Genomic DNA, 12,767 nt, shown 5'->3' with positions numbered 1-12,767 from the left:
GAGCCAAAGAACCACCGCAGAAAAAGAAACGGTGATTCCTATTCCTAACGCTCAGCCTCCGTCATCTCCTTCGTTTTCATCACTTCCAAATGAAATCATTGTGGATTGCTTAGCCCGGGTCTCGAAATCTTACTAGCGCTCCCTATGCTTAGTCTCCAAGAGTTTCAACACTCTTCTCTCTTCTCACAGATCTATGCGGCCCGATCCCACATCGGAACCACAGAGCCTCGCCTCTCCGCAGATCTATGCATTAAAAAAAAGAGAGTAAATGTTTAAGCTTCCTTGCAAGTTGCAACTCTCTCTTCTTTTATAGTATATCGTAAGCTCTAGCCACAGAATCAAGAGCAAACACATAACGCTCTCTTTCCTTTAGAGAATGTTTGATTTCTTCTCTCTTAGTCTAAGCTTAACCGAGCGGCCACGCTTAAAAAAATCTCTAATTTAATAACGGAAACCGTCCGGTCGAACCAGTTAACCAAAAAATGTTAAAGCAGGATCTATTTAATAGAAACGGTTAACTAGGTTTTTCTTTTTCAACAAGGTAAACAACTAAGACCTAAAAATACCTAGCTTTATATGGACGCCATAAGTAGAAACACAGGAAAAGAAGATGACGAATCGTAAAGCCCTGCCTCCGTCATCTCCATTGTTTTCATCACGTCCGGATGAAGTCATTGTGGATTGCTTAGCACGGGTCCCGAAATCTGACTACCGTTCCATCTGTTTAGTCTCCAAGAGCTTCTACTCTCTTCTCTCTTCTCAGGAGATTTATGCGGCCAGATCCCACATCGGAGCCACAGAGCCTCGTCTCTACGTGTGCTTGTACTTACACAACAAGCATCGCTGGTTCACTCTCGCCGAGATTGAGAATAAAGTGGGTTTAGTACCGGTAAGGCTCTCTTCCTCCGAACCTCCCGCTTGATTAAACTCAACCACTGTAGCTGTTGGTTCCGAAATCTACAAAATCGGCGGAACTGTCAACGGCAAGGGATCCAGAGCCGTTTTTGTACTTGATTGTAAGACTCACACGTGGCGTCGCGCTCCTAAGATGAGAGAGTCAAGGGTAGGCGCCAAGTCATGTTTCTTAGACGGGAAGATATATGTAATTGGAGGATGCATAAAGAAAGAGGAAGAATTCAAGAAATGGGGTGAGGTTTTCAACCTAAAGACTCAGACTTGGAAGCGATTGCGTAGGCCTAGTGATGATGCCGTCGATTCGAATCTCAAAGTTGCAGTTTTTGGAGAAAGGCTATACGTTATCACCAAGCATAACAACTATGCATATGATCCGAAAGAAGGAAGATGGCTATCAGAGGTGGGGTTTGTGGATCTACAACCTATAACTGGAACTCAATCCGGTGGCATAGAAAAATTTATGGAAGATATAACAGGACCTTGGTGCGTTGTAGGAAATGTAATGTTTACTGTTGTTAACCGTAAGTACAAGTGGTTTTGCTCAAGGAGTGGAAAGTGGCTAGTAGTGGAAGGTTTGGATGATCTTTACGAAAAGCGTGGTTTTGAATACCGTTGTTACTGTACGATTCAGTTAGTCAACTATGGTGGGAGACTGTTAATTATATGGCAGAAACCTGCGCTTTCGCTTCCCATTGAATATAATATTTGGTGTGCGGTGGTTAGGTTGGAGGAGCGTATGTCTCCTCAATTTGGACCCCAGATCTTGGGGGAGGTTCAGCGCCAAAGTGTTATTGTGGCCAGAGGCCCCATGTCTTATAAGCTCTCAAACTGTCAATGTGTTTCAGTCTGAAACTCATCTTCGCTTTCAAGCTATTTATTTTTAATTAATAAGATGTGATTATTTTTAATTAATAAGACAATCGATTGTCTCTGACATTCTAGATTGAGAAAACACTGATTCTCGATCGAGTGTTTAGCACGGATCTCCTTTTTAAGCTTCCTCGCAATTCTCTCTTTCTTTATAGCTAACGCTCTTTGATTTTCTCTCTTTTCACTTAATAACCGAACGTTCCTGATTAAAACAGGGGTCGATTCAGTATTTCATTATCTGATCCAGGGGCTTAAAATAGGTCTTTCTTTTTCGACAAGGTAACAAAGTCTTATGTGAGTTTGAAAGACCTAAGCTAAAAACATAACTAGTAGTTACGATATCGTCGTTGCTATGGACGTCAAAGAAGAAGGACCGCAGGAAAAGAAGATGACGAGTCCTCCTAACGCTCCGCCTCCGTCATCTCCATCGTTTTCATCGCTTCCAGGTGAAATCATTGTGGATTGCTTAGCCCGGGTCTCGATAACTTACTACGGTTCCATCTGCTTAGTCTCCATTGCCTTGCCCTGGTGATATTGCACTCGATTCGAATCACAAAGTTGTAGTTTTTGGAGAAAGGCTATATGATCCGAAAGAAGAAAGGCTAAATTTTCTATGCATATGATCCGAAAGAAGAAAGATGGCTATCAGAGGTGGGTTTTGTGGATCTACAACCTATAATTGGAACTAGGTCAGGTGGTATAGAAAAAGTTATGAAACGTATAAAAGGACCTTGGTGCGTTATAGAAAACGTAATGATTGTTACTAACATATAACAAAATTTAGAAAATTTTAGAATCCGAGTAAGAAAAGTTTAGAAATTTTTTAGAAAATTTAGTTTAGAATCAGATTGTTGCTGACATATAATAAAATTAAATAATTAAATTATTTAATTATTTAATATATATTGTTATGGTTACATAAGAAACATGTAAAATTGTTATGATTACACGATAAAACATAAAAAAATATGAATTTGATTTTTAAACCACACAAAAGACATGTTGCAATAAATAATAAATTTTATCAGTACTTTTTCTACCAAAAACTTCTTTACACATTCAAATATTTCACTGGTGAAACATATTTTTTTACACGAAAGAAACACAGATTTGAATTAAAAAAAATTAGTTACATAATAATATTAATAATTTTCTTTACATATAATAATTTTCTTTAATTTTACTTATAATAATTTTTTAAAATAGATTTAACCCGCACTATATTACCTAGTTGTTATTATTTTCAACATTTGGGATCGGGGATACCACAAGACTTGAGCTGAGAGCTAATGAACTTTTTACTCGGGGTGATACGGTGTTTAATTTCATCACACAGGCATTCTTGGGTCTCATTCATTGTCTCACAACATGATTTCGACATCTTCAATCCCTGAGACATAATGTCAAAGCAAAGTTTAAGCGCATCCAATTTTTTCGGAGTTGTTGTACCACATGCTGCTCCACTCCTCTTGGAAGTACTGCCGCCGGCATCGATAGCTTCTGTAGGAGGAGGGAATGATGCCGAGAGTAAGACGAATGCGATAAGGAACATTGCTACGATCTTCATCATGTCTTATTGTTTGGGATTCGTCTTGTTTTCTAAGAGGATCTCTTACGTATTTATAGGATAATTAAGGGTTCCCATTGTATGGCATTGGCTTTTTAACTTCTTTTAGTCAACATGAACGTAATTAGTTGTTATGTAAATATAGCCCAAAAGTAATGCTAAATCGCTCTTTAGCTTTAGGAATTTATGTAAATAGAGCCTTCCTCTCTCTCTCCCTAAAGAATAAAAAAAGAAAGGAATTTATAGAAATGCTAGATTTGGGTTTCGTGTAATAACGTGGATCGTGTTTGTGTAATGCAATAACAACTTATCATAACCTTTTTCTAAAAACTTTCAACCTATCTTAGTATAGTTCATATATATAATGGTTCGAGAATAAAAGTTAACACTTCCAAAATAGTTCATTTTCTTCTTAACTTCTGAGTCCAGATCGAAAGCAACATCTATGAATTGACAAAAAGATTGGATTAAAATCAGAGCAGATTAATCATATATATCTCTAACTGCTATTGGTAAACTGAGTGTTTTTTTCACCTTCGATATGGTGAGTGCAGGGCTCCATTGTTCTTTCAGAATTGTCGAGGCAAATGCTTCCGTTGCTGTTGACATTAGGATGAAACACTTTTGTCCTAAACGCAACCTGCAAGAGAAAAAGGTTCATTTGAATTCCAATAGAACCCATTTAATGATTTCAATTTGGTGAAAATGATATTTCACCTTTGGTGGTTTGAAAGGATAATCCAGAGGGAAGTGAATGGTCAAGAGAAAGACTCCGCCTAGATTTTTCTTCACAACCACATTAAATGTAGAATCTGATAAAAGTATATTTTTGTTATTGTTTTAAATCTGTCGTAACCATAGTATTTTATAGTACGAAGTATATAGTTTCGAAATCCGAGTAAGCTTATCCCGAAGCAATAAATTTTGAATCTTTCCATGGTTTTATTCCTGTAACAGAGATTATAAGAGTCATTTATAAAAATTTCTCATATATATTAAGTGAAGCAAGTTAAAATTACCTGTGCAAGAACCAGCGCAATGCTGCTCCCTCCATCATTATTGGACTACAAAAAAAAAAGTCAAACGTGCATATGAAGAAGGTTAGTTGAAATGAGCTTGAGACGCAAATAAAAGCTAAAAATAAACTAGATGATCACACAGGAAAAATGCAAAAAAAAAAGGAGAATAATTACTAGGTGGGTAGAGCTCTGCATCTGAAGCCATCTAACAGGATTGATGAGCGAAGATTGTTGCCCCTGGTTACAGTTGTGCTTGTGCTATTCCTTAACCAACCAACCAACCAACATGAAACAATCGACGAAGAACAACAAGATTTCATCATCATATACAAAGCCAACACATGTGAAAAAGCTATCTGATACAGAATTAAGAGTCAGAGAATCAGAGGAGGAGACTTACTACGAGAGAGAGGAAGATGTAGGGCCGGCAAAGTAGAGGGTGGTTGAACAAGAGACACGCCATGTTCGAGAATTAGGATCCAGCGAGAGAGATTTTAATTGGACCACCCATGAAACACCTAACTCTATGGAACAAACGCAAGGCTTTGAGAGTTATAAGGCTCCAGGGAACCCTAATTCTCCATATAACGTACCTAGAGTGAAACATAAAACCTCTATTAAGGAACCATGGCTTTGCTTGCATCATCATCATCCCTCATACGGATTAGGGTTTCACCACCAGGAGTGATGAAAGGCAAAGAGAGAGAGAGAGAGAGAGACTCTCGTGTTTGCTTCTTCGTCATCTCTCTGATTCCGTCCGATTTGCTTCTCCGGCGGGGCCAAGACCTAACAAACAACTGTTAGACGGCATCTCTTTGGCATACATATCTCTTATGGTGGTACTAGTTACTATAAGGCTAGCTATGAGACTGATAGACCAAACTTTAAGGTGATAAATGGAATGAGAGATTCAGAGAGAGAGAAAGAGAGAGAGAGAGAGAGAGAGAGAGAGAGAGATATGAACCATATGCAGATCAGAATGAGAGAGAGAGAGAGAAATCTATCTCAGCCGCCGTTTCATTTCCTCTCTCTCCACAACCAGCATACACAACAGCATCAGTGTTGGAGTACTATGTATATAAGATGGTGTTGCCTTGCTATGCTTCTGCATTAATCTTTAACAAATCAGGTGACAATCTATATACGCAACACATAAAACTTAGATTCAGATGCTTTTAGCACCTGTTTGCTTCTGACACCGATAATCCCTAAAGTGCACCAGCAGCTCTTGTCGAAGCATTTGAACAAGGAAGGCTGCGCAATAAAATCATATATATGCAGATGAACAATCAACAAAAGTGATCAATTCCCCTTATATATGCAGATGAACAATGTAATCATATTAAACAAATTGGAAGCATACCAAACCTTCAACGCCACCAGCTGCAGCGAGCGATTCTCGATTCTTATCATCAAACAACAAATTCCATAACGCACCAGCAGCTTCTTGTCTAATTGCTATCCCCACGAGCAGCCAAATTAGCTAAAGCACGAGCAGCCTGGAAAATAAGAACACAGTTAGACCACAAACTCAGCTCATAAAGAAATTTTGTAAACTTATAATTATTGAAACGGAATTTACCTGTCCTTGCACTCCCTCGAACTTGCAATTCCGATCTAACATCACAAGAGCATGTACACTTGTCAACCAGCAGCTTCCTCCGCCACAAGTCAGTTCATTGACTTTGCCAACCAGCAAAGATTCTGATTCCTCCTTCTTCAGCAGCAGACTTTGCAACATAGCATTTACCAACAAATTTGCAATAGCCTTTAAAGCCAGATAAAAGGAAAATGTCAAGTGTGTCTAGTCAAAAGTATCAAAATTCCAGAATGAAAGATGACAAGGCAAACAGAAGAAGCAACCTTTGCAGCTTCTGACTGAAGCTAAGCCCTTCTCGCCACGATTTCGCAAGTTCTAGAAGAAGACGGCTACCTCCATCTTTCATAACTGCTTCAGCTCTTCCACAGTCTATACTAGCATTCTCATCTTCGATAACTACGAAACTTGCAAGTCCAGTAGCTGATCTCTCTTGGACATCTTACTGTGAGCTTTGCATTAAAGTAAGCAGCAATGCGGCTCCTTGATTCAACCTGAACTCATCCAATCCTTGTGGAAGTAATCTTTTGACCGCCCATTCCAGCTACTCCCTCAACCGCCTGTTTATGAAAAAAAAATTAATGGAATTATAGACAGATGAATTGACATAAATCCCCCACTTAACATAGTAAATTATTATTTATGAATCATCTCATCTTGTTTACCTGGTTGGCTAGATTGTAGAAATGGATAATGTTACGCATCATCCTCACGCACTTGTAGAAAGGGCAGAATTTGTCATATCTGCCAAAGATTCAACCAACCAAAAGGTTTAAGAGTGAATAACCTATTCAGAGAGAAAGAGAGAGAACTAAACCAAAACGAAGGCAGCCAACAAATCTTACGGCGTAAACGCGTTTTGAGCAAGGTAGTCTTCCCTCTGTACCTCTCTGGCCTTTGTCATGATGATGTCAATGAAATCTGGGTTGACCTTCTCATAGAAAGATTCCAATGCCTGAAGAAGGAAATAGAAAAGCAACTTTTTATATACAAGCAATCGATATAGTAAACCAAGACAGGTTTAAACTGAGAATATGTCAGTATACCGTTTAGCATACGAGGCTAACAAGGCTTGGCCATTGCTTAGCTGGCTCGAAACCCCAGAAGACCTGCAGAAGAAAAGAAAAACATAAACAATGCTAATAAGAGTCTGCGGCAGTTCTAAAACCAAACACCATCGGATTTATCTCAATCGAGATCCATGAATATGCACATGTACAAATTCAGCATTTTAATCTTCCAGTTGATAGGGAAGCAGCTATGAACTGACATAATTAATTACCTGCACAATAACAGCCTGAAAAAGTGAAACGCAAATGATTACCAGTCGTCCTGAAATTTCTCTCAATGCTTCTGCCCAACGGGAATTGAGTCTGCCATCGTACTAACAGTGTATCCCATATCTCTAAAAGAGTCAGCAATTATGATTCCTGGAGTTCACATTACAAAAACAAAAAAAAACCAAAAAATATTGGCAACGTAAATTAAACCATATGCAGATTCAGAATGAGAGAGAGAGAGAGAGAGAGAGAGAGATACCTCAGCAGTTTCATTTCCTCTCTCTCCACAACAGCATCAGAGTTGGAGTACTATGTATATATATAAGAGCAAATATTAGCTTTGAAAAATTCAAAATATCCAGTAATTAAGTGGAACAAAACCAGAGTGTCACAATTTACCTTGGAAAGTGTCTGGCAGACAACAGTTTTCCCACAGCCAAAAGCACCAGGAATGATACAGGTTCCACCAAGAACAGAAGGAACAAGGGCATCAAGGACACGCTGACAACAGGAAAAGAAAGCAATCAACAACACACATTTTCAACTGATTATCAAACAAACCAATTTAATAGCTTAAAAGTTACGCTTGTTAGTAGGAAGATTAAAGATTAATGCAAACCTGAAGCACGGTGTAATAAGATTTCTTGATCCCCTGTTATTCAAGCTCTATCACTGTATCCTGGGAAATGAAAATCACCAACAAACAACCATGAGCAGCAACAAGCAAACATGATCTCCAGCAGGAAGTGATTTACCACTTGATCAAGTTGAAGGTAAAGAAATCGGAAAGATAGCATTTTGAAATGTATCAATTTTATCATTTTGTAAGAGTAACTTAACCTCTTAAGGAACCTTGAGAGAATATTAACCAGCTGGAGCAATGTAAGTGATCTTCCCCAAGGGTAACATGGTGATTCATCAAAGTGTTCTCAATGACGGGCTGCATTCAAGAGTTATATATGACTATCAGGAAAGCATCCCATATATTATATATAAATTATAACCAAGAGGGTGATTCAGCTCTTACCTCAAATATATGTCAGCGCCACAAGAGGTACAGATCGGCAGAGCTCTGCATATCTAACCGGATTGCTGAGCACTGCATCATCCAACTCCTGTGGCTTGTTAGGAGTTGCCCTGGATTGATCACCCAATGGATTAGCATCAAATACGAGACAAGCCCCTAAAAAAGATGTGTAGTGATCAAATGCATATAATCTGAAGTAAAGCCCACAATTACAGAACATATATAGAAACACAGACTAAGTGTTTGAAATTGGAACATACATACCTGAGTAATAATGTCAGAGGCAGACACAACAATCTCGTCGTTTCTGTAAGAGAAAGAGAGAAAGTGAGAATTTCAAACAAGAAGAAGAAGAAGAAGAAGAATGGGAAAGAGAGAGAGAGGGGGAGATGAGAGAGTACCAAATTGACTCTCTCGTGTTTGCTTTGCTTCATCTCTCCGATTTCGTCCGATTTGCTTCTCCGGCGCGGCGAAGACCGAGAAGGGAAGACCTAACAACTGTTTGTGTTCAAAAATTAGAAGAATAAAAGATGACCGGAGAAAACCGGGTTGGTTATCGAATTAAAAAGAGAGACACGTATCGGTTATTGGAAGTTAAAAAAGAGAGAGAGAGAGAGAGAGAGTACCTTGGTGGGTCTCTTGGTTGCTCTTCTGCTGATGGACTTGTTTAGTAAGAAAGGGAACAAGCCCATTTGTTGTTGTCCGAAGCTTCTTCTTGATCTGTTGACACGAAAAACAACATAAAATAAGATAACCGGATAAAACCGGTTTGTTAGTTATCGAACTAAACGAGAGAGACACGTACCGGTGAGTTGGAAAATAATTACCAAACCGGGGCTCTGGTTTGGGTTTCTTCCGCCGTCGAACTTGTAGGGGTCCGCCACCGCCGCCGCGTTGCTACACCACCACCAATCTGAAAAGATCGAAGAAGAAGAACAACAAGATTCTATCATATTCATCCTAATCGTTTCAAACTACTAATTCGTGCACTTAAAATCTGAAGAAGTACAAAGTAAGAAAGAACCTGAGCTAAGGCAGTGCAGGTAAAGATACGGAGGCTGTGAGGTGTTCAGTGTTCTTGTAAATCGAGTCTTCCAAACGTGTCCTCGAAAACCTGCAAAAAAAAAAAGTTGATCTGTGAACAGTATAAATATAAGAAAGGTAAAGAGGAGTCTGTCAAAGAGGCAACAGGGAGCAAACAGATCAAAGGCAACCTTCAAGAAACAGAGACATAACAGAACAAAGGTTAACAACTTATATGCTTGTAGTAAAGAAGATAATAAAAAGACGACAGACCAGAAGAAAGATTTTATCATATCAGAGTGTACCTTTGGGAAGACCTTCAAGGCAAACCTAGAATATGTCAGCCTGTGAATGTATGCAATCAAAACACACACATAAAGAGGTACCAACTTTATGAAGATAGTTTGACATCATAAAATAAGACATACTATATATGGTGGGTGAAGCTAGGAGAACAGGAACAATCAGCACCATTATCAATTGCACTTCGTCTCAGGGCATTTATTGAACCATAAGGCAACAAAAGAAAAACCAATTCACCAAAATAATATGAAAATCATCAGCACCAAGTGAATATGTAACGCAGAGAATGACAAAAAAATATGATATGTTCTTGACTAACCTTGGTCGGTAGAGCTCTGCATCTGAAGCCTATCTGAATTGCTGAGCAAGATTGTTGTCCCTGGTTACATATATCAGATAGCCAATCTATTAGCATCAAACACGAGACAAGCCCCTCAAAGTGTATACCCTGAAATAATGAAAAGAAAAAATAGTTGTATCAAGTCAACACACTTAGAACGGGAAGAATGAGGACTTCAAAATGTAGGATCTAACCAAGTAATTATAACTATAAAGAAATATCAGTTATCAGTACCTCATATGTATCAAGCAATGAGGGTTTCTCATAGCAATCCAGTCATGCCTCTCATCCCACCACCAATAACCTTGCTTGCATCCTGAAGAAAAAAGACACAAAAATCTGAAGTAACTAAGGAGGGAACAAGTAAAAAAAGTTGAGTAAGATCAGTTGTGCCCTGCATCTGCATCTGAAGCCATCACCGGATTGTTTCCGCTGGCTACTCTCCAACAAAGGTTGTTTAGCTCCATCAAGTCCATCTGCAATAATTAAGAGTAAGTCATTAGGAGAAGGAAACCTGATCATAATTAAGCATAAGTCATTAGGAGAAGTAAATCTGATCACATCTCCATCAAGTCCAGCTACAATAATTCAGCATAAGTGTTTTTCCATATACTGCAACAAATTGGAAAACAAAATAAGACACATGCATGAGAACAAATCATATACACATCACCACAATAGAAAATCTCTGAAAGTCATTATGGGGAAATAAGAAGAAGATGTAACCTTACCTCTAAACAGATGATAGACGAGAAATATCCACGATCTGCATCAAAGAGAGAGATATAAATATCAGTTTTAAGCGTACCAACAAAATTAAACAAGTTAAAACGGACAAATTTTAAGAACAATTACTCGTCTGGGAAAGAATTTGTGGAGCATCTCTCATCTGAATGTGTGTGTACACAGTAAGAACATCTGGGAGCACACAAGAAACAGAGTATCAACAATCGCCAATATTAAGGTAACCTGAAAGATAAACTGAGCAGAAATCATAATGTCTAAACCTGAAAGTTAAACTCCCACAATGTTTTCTATTTGAACCTCTGTCAACAATCCAGGTGCCTCCTCGATCTGCATCAAAAGAGAGACTGAGATGTTAATTCACTTATATATAGAGGTATATTAAAAGATGTATTAAGACTTAAGAGGAAGAACAAAACCCATGAAGACTTTAGAACAGGGAAGAAGCGTGTCCATCAAAGCCATACACTGATCGATCAAAGCATCATCCAATACCTGAAATAACATAGCAAAGAAGTAGAATTCACATGAACAAAATAAAAAGCCTTGAACGATTCAATTTAGAAACTAAAGAAACCAAACCCGGAAGAGCAACATTGAATGAGAGTGACAAGGAAGGATCAGTCAAAGCCATCACACGATCTGCAATGTTAAAATTCACTTATATAGGGAAAAAAAAGAAAGTAAAAGATGTATTAAGACATAAGAGGAAGAAAAAAAAACCCATTAAGACGTAGCACACAGAAGAAGCGTGTCCATTAAAAAGCAATCATCACCGATCGATCAAAGCATAATCCAAAACCTGAAAAGGAAAACAGAACAACAAGTTAAAAACCAAACCCTAAAAAAGAAGCAACTGTATCGATTCAAAGAAAGACACCAGAGACTAGATCGTGTCCATCAAAGCCATCATCACTGATTGATAAAAGCAAACCCTAGAAAATTCAATGATCGATTTTAAAAAAAAACAAGAATTTCACCACCAACGAGACGAACGAGTGAAGATGCTGTACTAGAGAGTCAGAGGAACAAAACCCCTGAAGACGTGGCACAGAGAAGAAGCGTGCGTTTCAATCAAAGCCATCGTCATCGATTGATAAAAGTATCACCCAAAACCTGAAAAAAAGAACAGAACAACAAGTTAGAAGAAACCAAACCCTAGAAAGAAAAAAAAATAAGCAAGTTTGAGATTGAAATAAAAAGATCAGAAACTAGTTTTAGAAGAAATCCTGGTCCACCACCAACCAACGAAACGAGAGAGCTTGCGGAGCGGAGAGACTTTACCACTCACTACATAGAGGAACGAAGAAGAAAGAAAGAAATAAAAATAGCGATGAGAATGAGAGAGCGTATTATATTTATAGACGGCCGAGATCTAATCTTATTCACGTTTTAACGACTAAGATTAAGTCGGTAGTCAAACCAACGTTGACTCTTTTGTCCAGCTGGCAATATTTCCTTTTCCTAGTTTTTTTTGTCATCAGTTTATTTTTCTTTATAGACGGTCGAGATCTAAAGCATTCATGTTTTAACGGTCATCGACGTTAAACCTACAAAGTCCAGCTGGCAATTTCCTTTTCTTTTGTTTCGCAAAATCCCTTTTTCTTTTCTTTTGGTTTGGTAGATTTTTTTATGAGACCGTTAGAGAGATTTTATTCAGGTTAAATCTATATGTATGAAAAACCAAGTAAATCAATATCACCAATATAGATCAAATCATCATCAGGTTTATTAGGTTTACATTGGATCTATTAGTGGTGCACAAAAAAAAACATTGGATCTCTTAGTGGTGCACAAAAAAAAAACATTGGATCTCTTAGTAATATTTTCTAATACATATAGATTTTCTAACATTTGTTGAATAAGTACATTGGTACCAAATTTTCAAATAGTAACATTTGTGGAGACCTAGTTAAAACATAACTATATGATTCAGTTTGAAGGAAAATTTTGATTTGTCAAAGTGCATGTTGATCCGATAGGAAGCCACACTAATTGTAGATTATGATAAAAACATATATTTTTTGCACTGTTCTACTCTCCCCGTTCTTTTAAATATGATATTTTATGCTTATTTTCTTT

General features: G+C 37.9%; 3 protein-coding genes and 1 pseudogene across 54 annotated transcripts; 1 reads left to right on the top strand and 3 right to left on the bottom strand.

Annotated features, from left to right (window-relative positions):
- The first annotated feature begins 604 nt into the window (after window positions 1-604).
- Window positions 605-1,765, top strand: LOC104727567 (putative F-box/kelch-repeat protein At4g35120; annotated as a pseudogene).
- A 1,263-nt stretch (window positions 1,766-3,028) lies between these two features.
- Window positions 3,029-3,355, bottom strand: LOC147933567 (uncharacterized). The gene has a single exon (XM_087470933.1). It carries the CDS (start codon window positions 3,353-3,355, stop codon window positions 3,029-3,031), a length of 327 nt encoding a protein of 108 aa, XP_087327059.1.
- A 236-nt stretch (window positions 3,356-3,591) lies between these two features.
- On the bottom strand, window positions 3,592-4,974 carry LOC147933566 (uncharacterized). 3 transcript variants are annotated; one of them, XR_015572459.1, is made up of 6 exons: window positions 4,772-4,913; window positions 4,546-4,629; window positions 4,372-4,416; window positions 4,070-4,300; window positions 3,887-3,992; window positions 3,592-3,795 (listed from the first exon to the last, which is right to left on the bottom strand). XR_015572459.1 is itself a non-coding variant. In XM_087475347.1 (6 exons), exons 1-6 carry the CDS (start codon window positions 4,832-4,834, stop codon window positions 3,686-3,688), a joined length of 516 nt encoding a protein of 171 aa, XP_087331473.1. In that variant the 5' UTR covers window positions 4,835-4,974; the 3' UTR covers window positions 3,592-3,685. The 3 variants fall into 3 exon arrangements, 1 of the variants encoding a protein (XP_087331473.1); XR_015572460.1 differs by having other exon boundaries at window positions 4,070-4,164; window positions 4,546-4,635; window positions 4,772-4,912; XM_087475347.1 differs by having other exon boundaries at window positions 4,070-4,164; window positions 4,359-4,416; window positions 4,772-4,974.
- A 2,533-nt stretch (window positions 4,975-7,507) lies between these two features.
- On the bottom strand, window positions 7,508-12,015 carry LOC104721272 (uncharacterized). 50 transcript variants are annotated; one of them, XM_087475360.1, is made up of 24 exons: window positions 11,931-12,015; window positions 11,699-11,801; window positions 11,409-11,487; window positions 11,268-11,327; window positions 11,105-11,180; window positions 10,949-11,015; window positions 10,797-10,859; window positions 10,673-10,707; window positions 10,503-10,553; window positions 10,335-10,417; window positions 10,176-10,257; window positions 9,921-10,049; window positions 9,727-9,744; window positions 9,604-9,628; window positions 9,300-9,389; window positions 9,081-9,188; window positions 8,902-8,995; window positions 8,677-8,773; window positions 8,540-8,582; window positions 8,276-8,431; window positions 8,089-8,188; window positions 7,868-7,927; window positions 7,648-7,749; window positions 7,508-7,557 (listed from the first exon to the last, which is right to left on the bottom strand). In XM_087475360.1, the coding sequence occupies exons 12-17, from the start codon at window positions 10,014-10,016 to the stop codon at window positions 8,943-8,945; spliced, it is 390 nt and encodes a 129-aa protein (XP_087331486.1). In that variant the 5' UTR covers window positions 10,017-10,049; window positions 10,176-10,257; window positions 10,335-10,417; window positions 10,503-10,553; window positions 10,673-10,707; window positions 10,797-10,859; window positions 10,949-11,015; window positions 11,105-11,180; window positions 11,268-11,327; window positions 11,409-11,487; window positions 11,699-11,801; window positions 11,931-12,015; the 3' UTR covers window positions 7,508-7,557; window positions 7,648-7,749; window positions 7,868-7,927; window positions 8,089-8,188; window positions 8,276-8,431; window positions 8,540-8,582; window positions 8,677-8,773; window positions 8,902-8,942. The 50 variants fall into 45 exon arrangements, with proteins under 50 accessions (XP_087331486.1, XP_087331483.1, XP_087331484.1 ...); XM_087475357.1 differs by having other exon boundaries at window positions 10,340-10,417; window positions 11,666-11,801; window positions 11,898-12,014; XM_087475358.1 differs by having other exon boundaries at window positions 10,340-10,417; window positions 11,666-11,801; window positions 11,931-12,014.
- Window positions 12,016-12,767: the final 752 nt, after the last annotated feature.

The sequence above is a fragment of the Camelina sativa genome, chromosome 11, assembly GCF_030686135.1.
Source record: "Camelina sativa cultivar CO46 ecotype springtype chromosome 11, ASM3068613v1".
In the NCBI taxonomy this organism is placed as follows: Eukaryota; Viridiplantae; Streptophyta; class Magnoliopsida; order Brassicales; family Brassicaceae; genus Camelina; species Camelina sativa.
This window is presented reverse-complemented; position numbering and strand designations above follow the sequence as displayed.